Source organism: Pocillopora damicornis, chromosome 7 (genome assembly GCF_964200805.1).
Source record: "Pocillopora damicornis chromosome 7, jaPocDami1.2, whole genome shotgun sequence".
Lineage (NCBI taxonomy): Eukaryota > Metazoa > Cnidaria > Anthozoa > Scleractinia > Pocilloporidae > Pocillopora > Pocillopora damicornis.
This window is the reverse complement of record NC_142676.1, coordinates 7,721,691-7,743,863: the sequence shown is the minus strand read 5'-3', so window position 1 is coordinate 7,743,863 and position 22,173 is coordinate 7,721,691. Positions and strand designations below refer to the sequence as shown.

At 37.5% G+C, this 22,173-nt stretch overlaps 1 protein-coding gene across 1 annotated transcript; it reads left to right on the top strand.

The window, feature by feature from the left end:
- Positions 1–3,837: 3,837 nt before the first annotated feature.
- Positions 3,838–17,999, top strand: LOC113669764 (polycystin-1-like protein 2). Its single transcript, XM_089213567.1, has 14 exons — positions 3,838–3,995; positions 4,278–4,369; positions 4,522–4,644; positions 5,214–5,913; positions 6,441–7,014; positions 7,240–7,455; positions 9,480–9,641; positions 9,979–10,173; positions 10,447–10,668; positions 10,875–11,582; positions 12,215–12,451; positions 12,541–13,857; positions 14,411–14,579; positions 15,046–17,999. Exons 1-14 carry the CDS (start codon positions 3,838–3,840, stop codon positions 16,530–16,532), a joined length of 6,360 nt encoding a protein of 2,119 aa, XP_089069693.1. The 3' UTR covers positions 16,533–17,999.
- The last annotated feature ends 4,174 nt before the right edge of the window (positions 18,000–22,173 follow it).

Genomic DNA, 22,173 nt, shown 5'->3' with positions numbered 1-22,173 from the left:
TAAAAAAAATATTCGTATTTCTATTTGTCTATCTTACCATCATATAAATGATATTACTTTCATTCTGTCGAACGCATATTTAAGGCAAAAAACATGGCTGCAGCACGGTAGGAAAATTACTCAATTCCCTTCCTCGATTACTTGATTAATATTTCTCGAATATGAACTTCCATGGCTAGAGCGAAACCTGAGTAAAAATTAATGTGAATTTTTTCACTGAAATCTCAGCGGGAAAATTTTTCCTGTCCGTAAACAATTATAATTAAGAGGATTGTGCATCGAAACAATGATTACGTAGCACGCTTTTGCTCAGTTTGGGATAAAGAAGAGACAAAATGAATGCTCAAAGGCCTTTACTTTTATTAAAAAAAAAAGCCTGCTATGTAAAGGTTTCAACCTTGATCGTGGTAACTAGCTGATATTTAGGGAGTAAAAGTGTTCTTCACGTCTGATTTTGTACTAAAGGACACTCTAATACTAGAGTCAATTATATTAATTAAAATTTATCAAATATGCGCTTCCATGGCCATTGCGCAAACCTGATAAAAAAACTTATGTGTATTTTTTCCTTCACTGAAATCTCAGCGGGGAAAGTTTTCCTGTCAGAAACAATTATAACTAGGTAGATTATGTATTGTAACAATGATTGCGTAACATACTTTTGCTCGATTTGGGATGAAGAAGAGGCAAAATGAATGCTCAAAGGCCCTTACTTTTACTAGAGGTGAGAAGAATGACTTTTTGAATGTTTCCTTTTTTAGAATGATAATCTGAGAGATAAAAGTATTATTTAACCTACAGAGCAAAATTTATCAAATTAAAATTTATCAAATATGCGCTTCCATGGCCATTGCGCAAACCTGATTAAAAACTTATGTGTATTTTTTCCTTCACTGAAATCTCAGCGGGGAAAGTTTTCCTGTCAGAAACAATTATAACTAGGAAGATTATGAATTGTAACAATGATTGCGTAACATACTTTTGCTCGATTTGGGATGAAGAAGAGGCAAAATGAATGCTCAAAGGCCCTTACTTTCACTAGAGGTGAGAAGAATGACTTTTTGAATGTGTCCTTTTTTAGAATGGTAATCTGAGAGATAAACGTATTATTTAACCTACAGAGCAAAAATTAAAAAAAACCCCGCTTTTTATAGGTTTAAATTTTGATTGTGGTAACTAGCAGAGGTGGTGTTTAGGGAGTGAAGGTATATTTTTTTGTGTGATTTTGTACAAAAGGACACTATATATTAGAATCAATTACTTGGTTAAAATTTATCGAATATGCACTTCCATGGCCATTGCGCAGATCTGATAAAAAATTGATGTGTATTTTTTCCTTCACTGAAATCTCAGCGGGGAAGTTTTCCTAGCAGCAAAAAAACCACAATTAGGAGGATTATGTACTGAAACAATGATTACGTAACATGCTTTTGCTCGGTTTGGGATAAAGAAGAGACAAGATGAACGCTCAAAGGCTCTTACTTTCATTAAAGGTAAACAGCCTGACTTTTGAATATTTTCCTGTTTTAGACTGGTACACTTAGAAATAATCTTACCTTTTAACCTACAGAGCAAAAAATCCCTCTCTCTACAGGTTCAAATCTTCTTCGTGGTAACTAGTAGAGGTATAGGGAGTGGAGGTATGTTTTTTCTTGTATAATTTTGTAATAAAGGACACTCATGTTAGAAACAGGGTTTTTTTTCGAGATTAGAATATTTAATGAACGTTGCGCGAAATGGGTTAATTATGCTCCTAAAGACTATGGAAATGTATTTCTTGTTTGGTATCTGTCGCCTTTATTCAGGGGACGTTTATGTTACAACGAAATTATATCGTAAGCCTTTGCAGTTACAATTGTGTTTTACTGGAATAGTCGTGGAAGAATTGCCTACAGGGTTTCCATGCTTTACAAAGCATTACAAAGACGCTGCTAACAAAAATTTACTATTACAATCTGTCAATATGGAGAGAAGAGCTGGTACACTTATCAACTTCTGAGAGCATAGTGATCTAAAGGCATCCTCGTTGAGCACGATCAATTATTAGTTTAAGGGAGATTGAAGATATTGCAACCCAGCTGGTAGGCGCGGTGTTGTCTTAAGTCGAGAACAAGACGGTTTGGACAGGGTGAAGAATATTCTAAGTTTTTTTTTTAACCTTAGGCAATATAACTGAATTTATCCGACCCACTTGTGAGTAATTTAAAAAGGGGTCAAAAGTGACCCATTATTCGACTATGCGCTACACAAAGTAATTGACTGAAAATCTGGCTTTTGGAAGATGGAGTGTAGTTTTTTTCGATCTCCAAAGGATTTTTGGGGGAAATTATTCAGCTCAATTTAATCAAATTTTAAATTTGAATATAAAGCACCGATTCGATGGCGCTGTTAATTAGCCGAAAATATACAGATACCCGCGCAAATTCAAGTGTTTCTCATTTTACGTTTAACATACGGCTTATTTAACATAATATCCTCTTACCTTACATTTTGCTGTTTTGAAGAGGAGGGCTACAGTCCCAATTGTGGCATCGTTCACATAAAAGCAAAAAAACCTGGCAGGATATTCAACATCTTACAAAGCGTATTTTGGGGTTTTTTATTTGGGGTTTCCTTATTCCCATGTCGATGAAAAGGAGGCTGTAATTAGTTCACGTAAGAGATCTTTGCTTAAATATTAGTATTCAACCGAACCGCGAACCAGATGTGAGCGGAATGTTGTTATTTCAGTGACATGTTTCTCGTTTCCATGCGGAATAATTCTAATTAATTCAAAGTGAGGTCTACTGAAAGCGACAACTCTGCAAAAATAGAACATTGGACTGTGAAACAGATGGCTTCGGGAACGAAGGTCGAGATTTAAATACACGAAATAGGAGCTAACAATCATCTAACCCCGATCCTTACTGATTATATTTTTGTTTCTTATTTGAAACTATTGTTTAAGTAGATAAAGCTCATTTAAGGAGAAAAAGAACGAAAGATTAAATTAGTTCGCTGATTGTAACCACTGCCTACTACAATCTAAGTATTTTACTCTTGATAAGTTCTGAACCTTCCTGCTCTCTCCCTTTTCCTTTGTCGTAAGTTATTTTAAAACGAGTCACAGTAAAACTTCTCCGAGGCGTGGTGGAAGAAAACAAATAAAATCACAGAGGGTTCGAGGGAGAAATAGGTAATGTATTTTGTTTTATTCCCCATAGCCTCAAGGTCATGTTAGAATTTGATATATCGAAAATGGCTTATTGAGACGATGGCTTTAGCGTAACCGCTGACACCTCACGGGGTATCTATAGAAACGCTTGACTAGGCATGGAATCAACCCGAAGCGCGTTAACTTTTCAGACCCTTAAGGTAGAAAAAGTTCAATTGACTGAAAGGCCGCCACGATAGAAAGTTAGATAAGAATCTATTTAAATGCTAGCCATGACATCGATACAGCATCGCAAATGATGACAGCCATGAGTCATCTAGCGGAATGGCTGGAGTCAACGTTACAGTGAGTGGTCCACAACGTACCTACTAAAAAGTCAATGCCAGTAAAGTGGAAAAAAGTGTTAGTTCTATTAATAACACTACATGCACCAACGAAGGAATGCTAACGTAGGGAGCGTATGGAGTTGGTTCCGGTAAATTTTTACCCCGGAGTACTTTCTGTCAGAAAGTAGAAGCTCTCTTCCTCAGCTAATCAAGATTACAAATGATGCAATTTCCAACGCTTTTTTTTTTCAAACCGTCAAAGCTAGACAAGCGCAAAAAAAAAAAAAAAAAGGCAACAGAATTACCAAAGACCTCAGTAGGAGAGAATGACAGCGATGACGAAACCTGTGAATAAGGATGTGGGCTATTATATTGTCCAGAGGTGGGGTGTATCAAGTCCATCCAGAATTTCTAGTCCTTAGAAAAACATCTGTAACTGTATGCCCTGGAACAAGAAACGCTGTACGACAAGGCAATGATGCAGCTAAACTGGAACGTAGCGGTGATGCCGTTCTGTAAATGAAGACGTATATTTATAGTTAGGGAATGAAAGTCCAGCGCAACTGATGTGATAGACTCTGAAGTCAGCGATAGCAACAGAGAGAACCCCAGCGATGCTCAGAAAAACTATCTTACTGAAGTATTTCAAGAGGGAGAACACACCAGGAAAAAGGTTGATCCTTCTATTATTTCGAAGGCAATGCGAAGAACTAAGCTCAGCGATAGCTCCAGTATCTTTCAAAAAGGACGACTTCCTCACGGCAGATATTAGGATTTTTTTTTTTCTCGCTCAACAGCGAAAAATTAACTTTCAGCATTCGTGGCGAAGATATTGAAGAACATGAGGCAAACAGAGAGAAAGTCATCCAAGAGCTTACTGATCGAGGAAGTAATTAAGACTTTTGCTCCTCAGCATCCAATCATTTTTGACAAATACAACATCTGTGAAACTGAGTGCCACTCCTAGGAGTTTGATAACCACTGGTGTCTTAAAGGCTTCAAGCGTTTTTTTTACCCCAGTTGTTTTCTTCTCTCGCTCAGATATCGACGACTGTACCACAAATGTGCACAACTGCGACGCGTTGGCTGTTTGTAACAACACTGTTGGATCTTTTCATTGTACATGTATAGCAGGGTATGAAGGAAATGGTACAGCTTGTGTAGGTGAGAGATGTTTACATGTTTAGGTACCGAATCAGGCATTGCCTCTCGTTCTCTCTGGAAATGCACTGGTAGGTTTGAGGCCGCAATTTTTTGTTTGTTGAAGGAAATTGATCAAGAGCTTCATTGGTACACCCTGAAACAAAGAAATTCCTCGAAATTTATGCTCTTTCCTATGATTCTATAGATATAGACGAATGTGCAATATCAGCTCATAACTGTCGGAGTTGCTTACTGTTTTAACAATCCGGGATCCTTCAGCTGTGAGTGCCGAAAAAACTACATTGGTAATGGGGTATCATGTGATCCCGTTGGTAAGAATTCTGTCAAATTTCATTGAAAGAATATTTAGCTGATAATTTGTCATAACCATCAGTTTATTGTATTTCAGCCCCTGAACAAGAGATATTTAGTAAATGCACGATTTATCTAGGCCTTGAAAATCGATTACCGAAATGGCAGGCACGGGGCTATTTTGGTAAATTTATCGGGAATTTGACCCATCTAACAAACGTTTGTTTTCTTTGGGGATAAAAATAATGTAACAGCTATGTTAACCATATCATCCTCAGGAGATTTCTCAGTGACTATCAGAAACATTTCAAAAGACAAGTATCATGCCACACCTGTGCAACGCTCAGTCAAAAGTGTCCGAGAAGCCCTAATACAAGGCCTAAACAAAGATTTAACCGTACTGACAAGTGCCTTTGAATGGAGCGTTGTTAACGAAATGGAGCTAACTTCCTCGGAGTCAGCATTAGGAACTATAGTTAGTCATGGGACAACGGAGTGGACGATAAACAAACGATCCATACCTGCTGGTATCTATCAAGTCAAATTCAATGCTACACTTGCAGTCGGAGATCCAGCATCCCCAAAAATTCTCAACGCCTTTGATTATGGCTTCATCGAGGTTATTGCAGCTCCCTTACGAGCCATTCTTGATGGAGGAAACAGTGTACGGTGGGGGTCCAAGCAAAACGTCACCGTGGATGGCTCTTTAAGTTACGACGCAGACATTGGCCCTGGAATACATACTGGGCTCAATTTCAGTTGGTCCTGTCGGAGTGACACTTCTGTAAGCAACACTTGTTTCGGTTCTTTTCAAAACGAAGGAAACTTAAACCGTACAATCATTACCATAGATCCAAGTAAACTTGAGATCGATAAGACCTTCTTCCTACGGCTGACAGTGTCCAAGGATGTGAGAAGTTCCTATGCCGAAATGTCCTTTGAGATAGCTGTAGGAGAGGTACCACAGGTGACCCTCAGGTAATTTTTATGCAGGATAAACTGTTAGTTAATGAAAATGTAATACTCAAGGAATAGAGAAAGGAAAGCTCTTACAAATATGTATAGTCTGAAAGAAGTTGACTTTTATTTATAGAACCATAGCTTCCCAGAAGCTAACATGCTTAAACTAGGGAGGGAGACCTTAAGAAAGGTACGCAGCGTTTCAATGAAAGAGTTAAGATAATCCTACTGAAAAAAATAGAGAAGTAAAGTGCTTTTAACATTCAGATGAATATTTGACTTTGTATTTGTAGATTACTTAACCTATATCTAGCGATAGAACTCGAAAAGGCTAGTCGTTCTTTAATAAGACTGCTCCTAAACTAACATTGACTTACTTAAGACATGCAGCTGGTGGTTTGAAAGGGCGATTCGCCAATCGACTAAAGCTGTGTTTTCACTTCCGTAATTGATGCCGGGAATTCTATTGATTAAGTATCATTTAGTTGCAGTTGATTTTACACCTTTTCGTGAGTTGTCTATGCTTTTCTATTTTTTTTCCTTAGATGCTTTATAGATTGTAACGCAAGAGTGTCTGCTTCAAACAAGCTCCGGGTGACATCAGAGTGTCTCAATTCTCCTTGCAATGGATCTGTCTACGAATGGCGTTTGTCCATGCTTATAGGCCCAGACAGTTGGAAAAATATACCTATTTTACCCAACATGACTTCAACAGCTGAAAATTCTACCCGTATGATAATCAAGAAAAATTCATTACAATCCAAATCGAAGTATAATCTAACATTATATGTAACATCTTCAAAAGAAGCATACGGGTTTTCTGTGCTCCTCTTTGAAACCGCTGGAGAGCCGCATGATGGTTACTGCGCGCCGTCGGTCTCTGAAGGCGTCTCACTGGAGACTGAGTTTACTTTTAATTGCTTCAATTGGCATGACACGAGCTTGCCATTGACATATGAATTTGCACTTGGAGAGGAACCTATATCTTATGGCACGTCACCCTCGTCTGTGTCGACAATGTTATCTGCAGGATCGCCGAACGAAGATTTCCAACAACAAGTCACTATTGTCATTAAGAATGCGGCTGGAGTATCTGTTGAAGAGAAATTGTTTATCAAGGTACTGCAATTGTTTATATACGGGGGAATTCTGTTTACGCAACTCATAATCTTTGAATTTTGCAATTTGATTTGTAAACGCTCTTTAGAAACTGTTTTCTGTGTACTCGCTAACCTTCCAATATTATCCAATTTCCTCTCATCACCGCTTGGATCCAATAATGGCTTAAAACTTTAACTTAAACGCGAAAAAGATATTTCGATATGTCTCACCTATTCCTTGCAGGTAAGGCCATCATCTGGCCTTGATCTATGTGCTTCATCTCTTGAAGAAGTTGCAAACAAGTTAAAAGGTTTTGTAGTCGGGGAAGGTAACAAGCTGGATGAATACCTCAACAAGGGTGAACTCAGCCGAGCTGTTCAACTTGGTATATCTGTTCTCAAGTCTGCAAAGACAAAAACTGAATGTGGACAAGAATTGGACCCTAAAGACAAAGCATTGGTACTTTAATAAATTTGCTCAAATTCAGTCCGCAACAATGCTTAAACTTTCAGAATTAAATTTTATGCTGTTTTTTGGAACACGTAGCAATTGCGAATTTCGTTTATTTATGTCGTAAGCCTACTTAAAATATGTGCAATAGATCATGTTATAATGAAATTCGGATCTAACGCGCGATGTCATTGGTTGAAAGAGCGTGTTCTGTCAGAGTACAAAGTAAAGAGCTCGGCTAAAACTAACTCTCCGTCACACCATCTGCAAAATTGTTCATGTCCGACCCTTTCCCGGACTTCTCTAGCTTTTTTTCTTTTTCATGAATTGAGAATGAAATTTCGGAGCAAGCGATCCGGCAAGCAGCAACAGAAGAACCAAACAAAGCTTTTTAAAAAGTGCCAAGCGCCGTAATTGACATTACTATAAAGTAAGCAGAGATGAAAATCATGAAACAGAAAACGAAGAGGTCGACAGTCCAAACTTTAAAGTTTTCCACGCTCAGTTAGATTGCAAGCTTACGGACGATAATAGAAATCAGAGACAGTTAACACTTGTATAATTTATAAGGTGTCGTGTTAAAAAACAGAAAAAACCGAACAGAGCAAAACGGGAATGATGAAAAATATAGCCAAGCCGGCATAACAGTTAAAATTCATACTAAACATGACGGTGTCAAAGCGACAGCGACCACGCTGAGGTTCATCGCGGGTAGCTCATCATGGTGATCTCCGGTCATCGCAGTGAAGCAAGCCTCAGAAATTACATTAGCCGCCCTTCGAGTGAATAACTAGGAGCCTACTCTGATATCCTTTCTGATGCGTTGAGTGGATGAATTGAGTGGAAGGCCGCATCAATCACAACAGCCGAGTTTTACGGCGCAGTCATCCCGAGCAATCCTCATATTCCGGTTAATTCGGTTATTGTTTAATCGTAAAACACACTGGCCTTAGGAAGTTTGTTGTCTACTTGGCATGAGAAAAAACTTGCGTGTTTTAATGAGCTACAATTAGGCCGGATTTCACTGAACATGTAACTATCAGATTATACACTGGAGACTAAAAAGCTTCAGGCAAAAGTGTTAAATTCCATCTACCATTTGAGGCTGTAAACAATTGCATATTATGACCTTTGATAGTTTGTGAACTTTGATGGTTTGATACCTTTGATGGCTTTAGTCTTCAACCATAATTTGTCCCAATCTGTTACGGTACAAGCTTACCGACAGAAAAAAAGCTACAATTTCATAAACTCAACCACTTTATTAAAAAGTGAGTAATGTTCTTAACAAGGAGCGACCCCCAAAAGCAGTACAATACTTATCGTTAATCAATTTAATTAAGCCCACCACAGTCTAACTCCTAGCTCACTACTGACACAATCTCACTGCTGTCTCCAAAGTTCCTTGCACTAAGTAATTTCAATAGGTAAAGCTTTCAAAACAGTCGTCGCTCCGACAACAACCACTACTTCTATATGAGCGAGTATTTAAATATAATCACAAAGTGTTCTGGAACATTCCAGCAGCTTACACCAGAACTATTTTAGTAGTTTTACGTAATAAATTCATGACTTGATAAAATATTTTCGAAAGTTCTACGATATGCAAGTCAGCATGACTCAGCAGTCCGAAAATTTCTAGAAGTAACATCAATTGCCCATAACAATTCGAACGCGGATTCTGAGCGGCTTATTGTAGCGTGCTCTATGGGAGTATGCAGCATGTTAACGACTCTCTTTTCTCTCTGGAAATGAAGTTTGTTTTGAAAATTGAAAGTAATGAGCGGGGAATTTAACGGCTTTTTTATTATTAAAAAACATACAGAAGCCTTAACTGTGCTCTGTTCTGTTGTAGAGTACTTAGGACGTGGCTAGAGCACTCAAGAAGTGGGGAGAAACACTCAACTACAATTCGTTTCTCCCTACACTTTTTTCGTCCTCTAGCCGCTTTCTGTATGCTTTACAACTGAACAGAGCACAGTTAAAGCCTTTTCTATTTGTTAATGAGACGTGCCATTTCTTTTTCTTGCTAGATTTCCAACAAATTGATATCGAAGTTTACAGCTAAAACACCAGAGAATCTTGAAATGTCTCGCTTGGTTATGTCAGTAGTAAGCTTGGCCATGGGACTACGGGTTGAACAAAAATGCAAGAGCTGCAGTGACGGTAGCGGTGACAGCAACAATAACAATATGGTACACCACTTTTATCTCCTCTTTCTTTTAAATCCTTTTAGTAACGTAAATCCAAGTTCAAACCTAAGAACGATAACCATTAGTGACAAATTATCTACAGAAAACGATGCATCCCTTCGAAATATTTTGATCTGTTAACCGCGATAAGCAACAAGCTTAACCTCTAAGGTGAATCGTAATAATTGACATCTTTATTATTTTTTAGTCACTCGTTATTGGTATTTTGAAAAATAAATAGATCTGATTTGCAAATGTTCTAAGTTTTCCAATCCACCAATCTTTCCTTACAATTTTAATTCTAGTGCGGTACATGACACATTGGTGTTATTCTCCTTAGGAAATAACGATGCAACTGACTGATATTACAGTTAATATGATGGTTTCCATCCTTAACGATCCAGAGGAGCCTTTCACGCCGGAGTTAGAACAAACAGCTACAAGTATTACAGGCTGCCTCACAAATATTATCAAGTTAGCTGCAGGATCGAGTCAGGACGACACAGACTTAGCAGTAACCCTACCCACTCCAGAGGTAAAGATCACACGTTCAGTTACAACTACGACTATCGTAGAGATCAGTCCTTTCTCCATACGTTCCCTAGTTGGAGTTTCGTTTTCGCCATTAATTCAGGATAGGTCAGTTCTAAGCAGAATAGAATTCACATTAAGCGAACAAAACGGCAAGGCCAATGAAAGCAGCAGATTTGAAAGCAGAAAGATTTTTTCAGGTCTAATAAGTCAGAAAAGTCATCGGATTAACTACGTTATCAGATGACTGAACAACATTCACTAACTTTCCTTTCAGTTCGTGAAGAAGGCCACCGAAAAACTGAGCAACATGAGTGATGCATTTTTTGGCCGCTTGGTTCCATCAGAAGAGCTGGTCCTAAAAACTCCAAACTTGACAATATTTCTGAAAAAGGTCACAGCCAATGATGCAAAAGGACTCAGCATGGGAGATGGACCAAGTAAATTCAAGCTGCCGAGCAGCCTTGGAAATATAGGTGGTGGAGAGATAAATGTAAAGGTATGATGCCATTCTTATCTTAACTCACTTGGGAATGATTCAAGTCATCGCTGGCTTAGTTTATATTACACTTTCTTTTCTCCACATCTCAATTACAATAACAAAATGACAAAATCAGTTAACTCAAATGTTTTGTACGCGAGAAAAACTCCTAGTATCACCCTTGTTGAGTAAAATTACTAATTCCGTATTGTGTTCTCTTTCAGATGCAAGCTGTTGATTTTAACCCTTTCACTTGGGACAATAGCAGCAAAAAAATCAAATCACGTGTCACGAGTCTTGAGCTTAAAAGCAACAGCGCGGAAAAGATAAAAGTTTCAAATCTTGACAATGACATCGAGATTTTGATTCCCATTTCAAGTCCACCTCAAAACTCCACCAAAGGGACGCAGCATAACTTTCTGAAGCCAAATCAAATATCAGTCCGAAGTTATTACGCAGAACTAACCAATGTTCCTATATCTCTTAAGTTGGGTTTAGCCAAAGCAGGATTACAAATCAGTCTGTTCATAAAATTTGGAAAAAGACCAACGATTAATGACTTTGACCACAATTTTACAATGGCGTTTGCATCTACATGTGGCAACCAAACGGATGCTAATGCAAATTGCTTTATCAGAGGTAGCTCAGTTACAGTGATGCCTTCTAAGCCAGGTTTCCTCTACGCGGGCCTATTGTCTAAAAGCCTTAAGAATGAAAGTCAACATTCCAGGCAAAAGAGATCCTGTTTTGGAAACCGTCGCGAAAGACGGTCATGTGTGGGCACTAAAGATCCACCGCCAAAAGGATTTCTTAGCACTGTGTTTCCGAAGTATGATTCAAATACAGACGTTAACTACACCTTGACCATCACCCAATCGAGTTGTTTGTATTGGTCAGAGAACACAGAGGAGTGGACCGCAGAAGGTTGCCGGGTAAAAATTAATCATTTAGTAATTTTTCTGCTACTAAGTAAGCTTTACCGGGTAAAATCCCTAATGCAATTGTCATTGTTGCCTCCCTTCCATGACGATAACAACCGATTAGTCATTCTTAACATATTTATGGGAAGGAGTTGTCAGTATAGACATTTCAGATTCTACAATGCTAATTGGCTATAAATTTATCGTTAAGCCGTTAATCACCTTTCTTTCTTTTTCATGTCTTCTTTTTTGTGTCCAACGGGTCATAAGGTTCATTACTAAAGCAATTCACCAATTCAGCTCGGGATTAAAGTTTGCTAATTTAATAAATATCGTGCTTGAGTTTCATTTGAAAACAATCATTTACAAAAGTCGAGGAGAATAATTGTTTTAATGTGTATCACACAGATACAAAATAGCAGTTTTGTTCTTTCATTATACCAAATAATGGTAAGAAATTGAACTCTTGTCTCTGCTTTTGTATCATCGGCTGCTCGGGGATGGATAGTACTTGCTATTCACCTTTGAAATAGCTAATCAACGGACACGAATACCACTAATCCCTTGTTTGGTATATATTAAAGGACAATATTATGTTCATTTCTTTCGCTTAATTGATTTGTTTTATTTTGTGTTTTTTAAAGGTTAGCCAAGACTCGAACACCACCCATCTTAAATGTCTCTGCAATCATTTAACATCTTTTGGTGGAAATTTTATCCAAGCACCAAACCCAATTGACTTCGACAAAGTTTTTACCGGGTTTTTAAACCTTGCTGAAAGTGACAATATTTCAGTACTTGTGATAATTGCCTGTATTTTCCTCCTGTACCTCGTTGTCTTAATCTTTGCAAGGAGGGCCGACAAGAGAGATCTAGACAAGGTAATCATATTTCAACCTGAAGTCGTGTATTTCGAATTATTTTGACCTTTGAATGTTTTCTGTTTTATTGCTGTTGTTTTTTTTTTTAGATTTGCCCACCCAAATTGATACCGCTTGTGAAAGAAGGAGCCTATTATTACGATATGGTTGTAAGCACTGGCGTTTGGAAACATTCCGCAACAACAGCTAACATAACAATCAGTATCAAGGGGAAAAATTATGAGCAGAGTCAAATTCCATTGAGGGAGAAAGGGGAGTGGAGCGAGCTTTTCGGACGTGGGAGTATTAACGGCTTTGTTCTCGTGTTGAAAGAATCCATTGGCTCTTTGAGAGAAATTACTTTGGCTCACGATAATTCGGGTGATAATCCGTCTTGGTTTGTAGAAACCGTAGTTATCCAAGACCGCCAGACCGAAGAAAGGTGGGTTTTCCCTGTAAATAGGGGGCTTGCGTTGGAAAAAGACGACGGCCAAATAGGGGTTACTGTGGACAGCAAATCTCGCTCTGCCTTCTCAGCTCAGGTGCGTTCGTGCTTTGCCAGAAAAATTGCCGACAGTCACTTGTGGATGTCAGTGTTTGGAAAAGCATGTAGCAGTACCTTCACACGTGTGCAAAGAGCTTCATGTTGCCTTTCAGTTCTGTTTAGTGCAATGATAGCAAATGCCATGTTTTATAACATTGGTGGTGAATCAGATGGTGCGATACAAGTTGGGCCTTTCAAGTTTTCTTGGAGACAGATAGTCATCGGAGCACAAAGTGGCATTATCATTGCACCAATAAACATAATAATTGCCTTCTTATTTAAGTCCAGCAAACCGAGGAAGAAAAGGAGCGAAAAATACCAAGTTACAGACGAGGCCCAACGACTTTTGGATGAAATAACGGACACTGGTTACCTGCTTCCTCATTTCTTTGTCTATGTAGGCTGGTTTTTTTGCTTCTGTACGACTATGGCAGCAGCAACGTTTACGCTGTTTTACAGTTTGATGTGGGGAAAGGAAACCTCTGAGCGGTGGCTAGCTTCTATTCTAATTTCCAATGGACAAGATATTATTGTTGTGCAGCCTACGAAGGTTATGATAGTGGTTATCGTTATTTCCTTTCTCCTGGCAAGAAAGAACAAAGGCAAATGCGAAGAAGAAGAGGAAAAAGGGACTGCTATCGATCTACAAGCAATTGAGATAGATTTTTCGGGCGATGATCCGAAACAGCGCTTTAAGAAATATCAGCAGGAAAAGATGAGGGAGAGATCAAAAAAAGAAGCTCAGTTAACAAGCATGACAAGAGACATTATTCTGCATTTAATATTTGTATTTCTTCTGGCCATCGTATCTTATGGAAACAAGAATGGAAATCGTTTTCTGATGACCACCGAGACGAGAAATCGATTCACTGAGTTTAATCTGGTAAGATTATGGTTCCTGATAAATAAACATACTTTTTGTCCGCAGTTGTAAAATATTTGGCAGTATTCAAAAGCTATTTTGCCTGGCGATCGATCCTTATAGCAATGAAAGATTACAGACTCGTGGATGTTTAAAAGAGAAATAGGTATTAAAGTCAGTCGCAATACCACACCTAGCGATGACAAGTAAGCAGGCTAAGGTAAGACAAATATATCTGTACTGGAGCAGGTTTCTAATGGATGTAAATAATGACTTCTACCTTTACAAAAAGGTAGTAGCGATGTTACCATGGATTTCGTATTTAAGTTTGCTATTGAGTTCCATGGGCGTTTGAATTCTCTATTTTTTCATTTGTTATTCATTGTTTGGTACTTGCATTTAGAATTGGCGGCGAGTCTCTTTCTCCCCTTTGCTTTGTTCCTGTCTTTTGTTTATTGCTTTGCTGTTGCTTGTCGTTTGTTTAACGATCATGCGAATCGCACCCTCTGTCTTCTTCGTAAGGGTTCTTGGATCTTAATGTGTTTATATTATAAGTTCTTGTTCTTTATTCTAGGTTAAGGATGCGCACAGATTAGAAGCATGGTTAAAGAACGAATTTATATTAAACATTTATAACCAGGCGTGGTACAACGGACTCGAAGAGAAAAACGACGTGTACATCGGGAACAAGATATCGATATTAGTGGGAATGCCGTGGTTGCGACAGCTCAGAATTAGAAAAAGTAAACTTAGATCAGAATGTATCATTTTCATAAATAAACTAAAGATTGACAATGGTGCTTCTAAATTGGTGGAAAAATCCCTTATATGCAATTGAAAAGTACTGGTTGAAAGAGGAAAATGTCATAGTGACTTAATGAATTCCAATAACTGTAATTACATGTCTAGTAATCTGGAAATTAAAAGGCTCCTAACTTATATCCTAAATTATACCACTGGAGGCTCTAGAAAATGGGGCGTAGGCATTAAAGAACATATACTAGTTTACTGATACATTTCAACTCGCTACTTAGGACTTAACTCAACAGCAATTTTAGAACCAGAAGCTTTTACCCGATATCATAAAAAATTCACTAGCGTGCTTTTTTTTCTTTTGTCAGCAATTTTCTCTTTCTCTGTTTCACTTTATCATCATTTATCAAGAGGGGCAAATCTCAAAGTAATTTATGCCATTTTTTTTATTTGAAGATTCCTGCAGATCACTCGCGAAAATGATAGCGGATTGTTATTACGACTATTCTCCAGAAAATGAGGACACGACTTTGCTAAGCCTTCCAGGTTGGATACCTCTATCCCTCAATACCTCGTGGCCCAATGCTCCCCAAGTTTGCCCTGAGCCTTGGCGGTATCAATCAGCAGCAGAACTTCGGAACGATCCCATTATAGCGCCGTACAACTGTTATGAAGGGGGTGGTTATGCAGCAGTCATGGGATACGATGAAAGCACTGCACAAGGCGTCCTCGACGATACTATTACTAATGGATGGATTGATCGCCAAACTCGAGCTGTAATTCTAGAGTTTGCCGTTTTCAATGTCAATACAAACTTGATTAGCGTTGCCACATACTTTTACGAGGCCTTAGCTACTGGTGCAGCCTACACTTCACAGAGAATTGAAACACTTGAGTTGTACAGCACTGAGTCAGGAGCTCTGATGTTTTTCTTAATTGGCCAGTTTCTGTTCGTGGCAATGGTCCTGTTTTATTTCATAGTTATGTTAGTTCACCTTTATCAACAACGCTTAGGTTTCTTCAAGTCTGTTTGGAACATGGTGGATTTATTTATGATTATTTTCTCTGTAGCCTCTGTAGCATTTTACATGATCAGAGCTAAAAGCGTTTTGAACACTATCAAATCTATTCAAGCCAATCCATATGAAATCGTACATTTCCACACAGCCTTGGATTGGTTTAACCTAGAAAATGCTTCTATTGCCATGGCTGTTTTTATGGTGACAGTCAAGCTTCTGAATTTAATTCGTTTTAACCAACACGTGATATACTTGTTTTCATCTTTTCGGCAATCTATAGGCTATCAACTCTCGTATGTGGTCTATTTTCAGATCGTGTTCAATGCATTTGTTGTAACAGGTATGCAGGTTTTTGGTGGTGCCGTATTAGAATATTCCAGTTACCTCAATGCAGTCATGTCTCAATTCAAATTCTTGTTGGGAGAAGCAGTCCCAGTGGACGCTCTTCGAAGGGACAAACCCTTCATTGGTCCGACGTTTGCATTTTTGTTTTGCACATCCTCAACTATATTTCTTATGAATATGCTTGTTTCCGTCCTTAACGAATCATATAGTGACGCAAAAACAAACGCAGAGGAAAATGCAAAAGAGCTTGAAATGGCACGTTTTATTGAGGAGCGTTTAATGGACATTTTCCACGAGGGAAGTAATCGGACTGAGTTTAAGTTGTTTTGTGATGAGACAATATTCGCCAACATGTGCCTTTCTGAAGCAGAGCCATTCTGTTTGAATTCTGAATGTATTATTCAAGGTACAGAGGAACGAATGCTAAAAGTTGAAAATAGACTTATTGCTCTAACTCGACGAACAGAATACATGGAGGCTGATTATTTGAAAGAGGAAAATGACTTAATTGACCTCTTGTTACTAATAATAATTCCTTTGGTGCGTGATTCGGAAAAGAAATCAAAAGATCATTTCTAAATGCAGAGATGCCTTAATTTATAAATTGCCTTAGTCTTCGTTTGTTGAAGCATAGATATAATTGAAAGTGTTTTTAGGTTATTGTATCTTATAAGTAAGGCTTGAGGGAATATTTCCAACACAAAAATTATCAAAATAATATACGAGGTTTCGTCATCGTCAGATGTCATTGTCAATTAGATGTGTAGCTTAGTTTTTGCATCATAAAAGGATCTACAGTTATGCGCACAAGATGGAAAAGTACTTTAAGTGACAAAACATGTTACTATAATGAGAACAAGTTCATTAAACAAACAGGTATGCTTTGATATAGTATTGACTACTAGTTTAAGATGTCCGACAGTCAAGTTTACTCCTGTATAGGGTTGAGATGTTAAAATGGTCTTTGAGGTTCATTGGTTCCATACTGCGTTCCTTCTTGATGCGGTTTCCGATTTCAGTCAAGCTTTGAAGTTCGGTATCACGTTATTGCCAGCTTCAAGGGGGGTGATGCCCTTCTTCAAGCGAAACGCCAAACAACCAGGTTTTCGCAAAGTCAATTGGTCCCTTTCCCCCATAAGCATGTCTTGGTACTCAACTAACCTCCAGCTATAGAGTGTTGGCCCAATTGCAGAGGTTTGACAAGGCACAAGCCTGACTATCAATCGTGCAATACAAGATATCAACCACGGTTATTACAAGAAGCAACTACCAGCCTCAAAGAAAAATGCTGACTGAGGATCACTTTATTAAGAAACGTGTCCACTCCACTTGCAGCAAATTGTTAATCCCATTTATAAACACTTTGCTCATGAAGGTAATTTAAAGGTCGTGTGATGTCTAATAAACATCGTTTTCACTAATTCCTTGACGATAATATATTAAAGCATGAAATAAGAGGTGTTTTGTTTTCACAGTAGCAACAAGCGTTAAGAAAATTGTTGACACATTGACCTTGTCAACTTTCTATAAATTCAATTTTAAGTTAACGTATTCGCCCCACAACCCCCTCCCCCAGCTCCAAAAAAATAAAACAAAACGAAAACAAAAATCAATAAAACACAACGCAAAAGAATGATTATCGTGATTCCATGAACCTTTAACTACATAAAGGCAACATTGAATTACAGCCCTCTTCAGCCCTGGCTTTAAAAGAGTTTCTTCAAAGGGAATTTAGGGACCAGTCTGGGGGGTGGGTAGGGAAGAGGGAAGAATCGAAGAGGTCTGGAACCTTGGGATGATGTACTCACAACTTACAAAGCGATCAACACGCATACTAGTCAGCGGTATCTGCAAGCAGCTGAGGACCTTAGTTATTGTTCCTAATGTTTTGAGCAAATTCTCAGCTGAAGTGTAGGATGTTCGTATCAGTTTAAATTATATTTTATTGAGCGTGACTGATAATTTCGGTTTGGGAAAATGAGCCAAAATTGAAAGAAGCGACTGTAATATACATAGTGTTAAGACATCACAGGTCGACTGAGGAGTATACACGTGAAAACAGTGAGTCAGTAAAACAATACACCACAATCGAATGCCCTTCTCTTATGTCTTCTCTTGAAGTTTCCAGGTATGACTGCTTGCCGCACTGTTTTTCCTTAACATTTCAACCTCCTCTGATAAGCGTAGAGTATTAATTTGGAACTTATTGCCGGATAATACTTTATAATGATGAATGCTCTTTATGAGACCGATGTTAAATTCTGAAATTACCTGTATATACACGTGTATTTTTATCTATAATAATTAATTTTTATCTCATTTAATTTTTATGTTTTTATCTATTTCACCTATTAATGTTCTTGGAATATTTTATAGCTTTATTTTCTTTGGAGATATTAACAATTTTGCTATCAGCAAACTCGAAGTTATAGAAAGTCGACCATGAAAAAATTTGTAGAAAACTCGAGATGATACCTGGGTTTCATGTGTACATCACAGAAATCAATTCCAAACATCAATCAAGTTTTCTTTGTAGTCATTGATTTGCTGATCCCTCCTGTTGCCAATGTTTTGATGAAGTTGGGCTTTAAAGGCAAAGGAACTAAGGATTTTGGTGAGCAGTGGCTTTTTTCAAACCTGGAAATTATCATCGTGAAAAGCCATACTTGTGCCTGGTAACTCGTTATTATTCAGATAAACTAGTTTTAGGAAAATACAATATTTTATGACATAAATTTAATGCATAAACTGTGCACAAAGCTTTAATTTGACTACACTTTTATCGCCAATACCAATAAACATTATAAAATTTCAGGAGGATCAGAGGAAGACCTAGTGTGCCATACATCAGCAAGATTTCATGTAATTATTTTAATTACGTGAATAGTAAGCGATTCTAGGGGATCTAAGAATATTCAAAAGAATATAAAATTTGGTTGAAAAATTAGAATTTAGCATAGGCCGGATACACAAGATTCTTTTAGAGAACGAAATGTGTACTTATGAAAAAGCTAGGCAAACTTTTTACAACACCTGCCTGTAGGCTTGCTAATGTCCTCGTGAAACCCTAACCAGGTGTTATTAGTCTTGTAGACTCTATCAACGAGAGTCTTAATGAAACCCAATTTGTAAAGGGTACGGGGTGAAGCTGAAATAATTAGTTAGTAACCCGGTGAAAGTTTTCTTGCTCTAAACACTGATTAGAGAGGGACTGGGGTCATTGTTGTCAGTCAGGACATCTATAGAGGGTAATGTTAATGTTGGAATTGCCCTCGGAAATGTAATTGACCGCTAAGTCAGTACACTCCTCAAGAGGCATGTTAGTAAAGAGACTTTCAACATCACCTTACCTTTAAAAAAAGAATCTCTTCTCTAATCGAAAAGATTAAAGACCGTTACACCACTGGGACCAAAGCAATGCTCATCCCCGGGATTCCCTTCCCACCACTTCACCTACGTTTAACTTTAAGCTACCTTACATAAGCCATTTTTCTGCTTTCACTCAAAAAAAGATTCGCCATTTTATCAATCGCTATTACAATGACTTGGATATTAAGCTAGTTTTCTCTTCCTTCAAGATCAGCAACTTGATTGGTGAAAGACCCTTTCCCTGACGGGCTCTATGTACGTGTGGTTTATAAGCTTATATGTGCTGGCTGTAATGCCTATTACGTCGGTGAAATATACCGGCATTTTTCCCCTCGTGTTAGAGAGCACTTAATCAGTGACAGGGCCTCTCACCTTTTCAAGCATCTGTAAGAATCTGCACATTGTCGCGCTTTGTGTTCAGAAGATAGCTTCCATGTTTTGGATCACGTCTCTACCGGTTTTCAACTCAAGATAAAGGAGGCTATTCATATTTAAAGAGAACAACCATCCCTAAATCAAAATGACACCATGCAAATCCAAAACTATCCTTTTAATTCTCACACTTTCATGCTTTACCTCTTTTTTTTTTGTCACCATTTATCATAATTAGCGTTTGCCAACTTCATAATTCAACTTCCAACGCTTTGAGCATTAATGAACTGAAGATTACAGACTTAAAAGTTTTGTCGCTCTCCTTATATTTTAAACCTATGCGTCAAGCCTGTGATGACTTCATAATTTTGATACACACCTCAAAAGGAGAACATATTAATTTAAGTCACTGTTTATTCAATTGACATTAGTGAGGTAAAATTGAGTCAAAGATTCATACGACAACATGTTCAGGAAATTGTTATAACAAATTTATAAGGCTAACCTACCTGAAACAATAACCAGGTTTCCACTGATAATGGGAAAAATCACCGTTTCACAAGAAAATAATGATCAAGAATTGGTAGCAAACCAAAGTCCTGGCTCTGCCTTTACTTTTAAACTAAAGAGAGTGAAGTTTGCTTATGCACAAAGGAACCAACTGAGATAAGAAGGCAGGCTTTCATTTCTTCATTCAAAAAAATACTAAGACCTACTAAGGTGAACATCTTTCCACAAGCTAAGTGGACAGTGAGTGTGAATGAGACTGATATTGGCTATGTTATTTGAGTAAATATCTAGAGGAGGATAAAAACTAACATATTGTCTACACAACTCTCTTATTTTACTTTTTAAGCTATAAAGCTAAGGCATTTATTTTCTTGCTTTGTGTATTACGTGGTCACATACCTTGTGATCAATTCCTTATATCAGTGTTTAGTTTGGGTATGAGCATTGGTAAGAAACACTGTGCACTATTGAAAGCTTGAGCAAGAGTACTTAATGCACTCTAAATAATACTATCACATGTTACATTATATTTAATTACACAGCAAAATTGTATAATCATACAATTTCAAACAAAGGAAGTCAGGTTATTGATTCACCTGCTTCAACTTTTGAAAGCATAAGATGAGGAGAAATAGATATGGTAAACAGTAACAAATAATACAAATTAAAAGTTTGAAAGCTAAACGATACACAATCATCAAACCCTATGCATCCTAGCAAAAATAGTGTCAACTACCACCATAACTTTTCCCAAACATTTTTGCTTACAGGAAATCATTCATCAGTGTCACTAGTTGGTAATGTATTTACAGTTATAGTTCTACCATCACAAATGCATTTTTTAAAGTTATCTCAGAGTGTATGACTGTACAGGTCAAGTGGAAGGTGCCTGCATGGGACTAACATTTCAATTAGCTCAGAAAACTGTAATCGTGCATCAGAATTGCAAGCTAAGGTGTATTTACCAAGTGCTCAAGTTTTCAAATTAGTCACCTAATTGTTACAGCGGAGTTCACTCCTTTCTAAAGCTATCTTCAGTTAGATCATCCTGTTACATTTAAAAACATCAAATGTTACTCACATTTCAAATAATTACCTACACCAAAAGTTATAATTTTCTAATTTAAAATAATCTGCTTTCTTTAACCGTGCTTCAGAAATAGGAAGAAAGTTCTTGAAGCATTTTATGTAAAATGAAACTTTGTTATGAATGTTGCTGTAATTGCGATGGCAACAAAAACATCTGTGAAGCTATAGTAGCGATTACCTTTCCATGTAACAAACCATAATGAAGTATGATATGAATGAATTTAATCACACCCAGTTTGAATGTAGAATCCAAGAGCCAATTAACTTACAAGTGAATAGGAAAAAGCTCAATATTGATGTGTTTTTACTGCCTCTGTTATTCTAAATATAAAAAATAATCACAATACCACTTTAGTGTGATTTTTTTTTTGATGAAGTGTAATTTTTCCTATGGACAATTTTTAAGTATCTTTTTTTACCAGCTGACATCTGAGAAGAATCAAGTTCACTCTAGTAATTTGACACGTTGCCAACAAACCCCACTACTGATTAAATTTTATTTGATCAAAAACATAAAGGGCAATAGAGGAAGTTAGCTTAGTTTTCGTTCTTAAGTATTCAGTGATGTTTTTTCTATCATATGGCAAAATTCACAGTTTCCCTCATTTTATTTCTTCTGCTCATTTGTTTGTTTGCTTTCCTGACAATCTTCACTATCGTTGCCGACAAATGTGAGGCGCATATAAAATGTGTACAGTTATTAACACTTTAATCCCTAAAAGTAACTAGCATCTAATTTCTCCTTTCAATATCATCCCTGAATCAAACATTAAGGTCATGAGAATTAAGGAAATGATAATCAAATAAAGAACCTCTTGACTGTTAAACAAAGCCTCCTTGCCAGCACATAAGGAAATGTATAGTGAACAATATGGAGAAT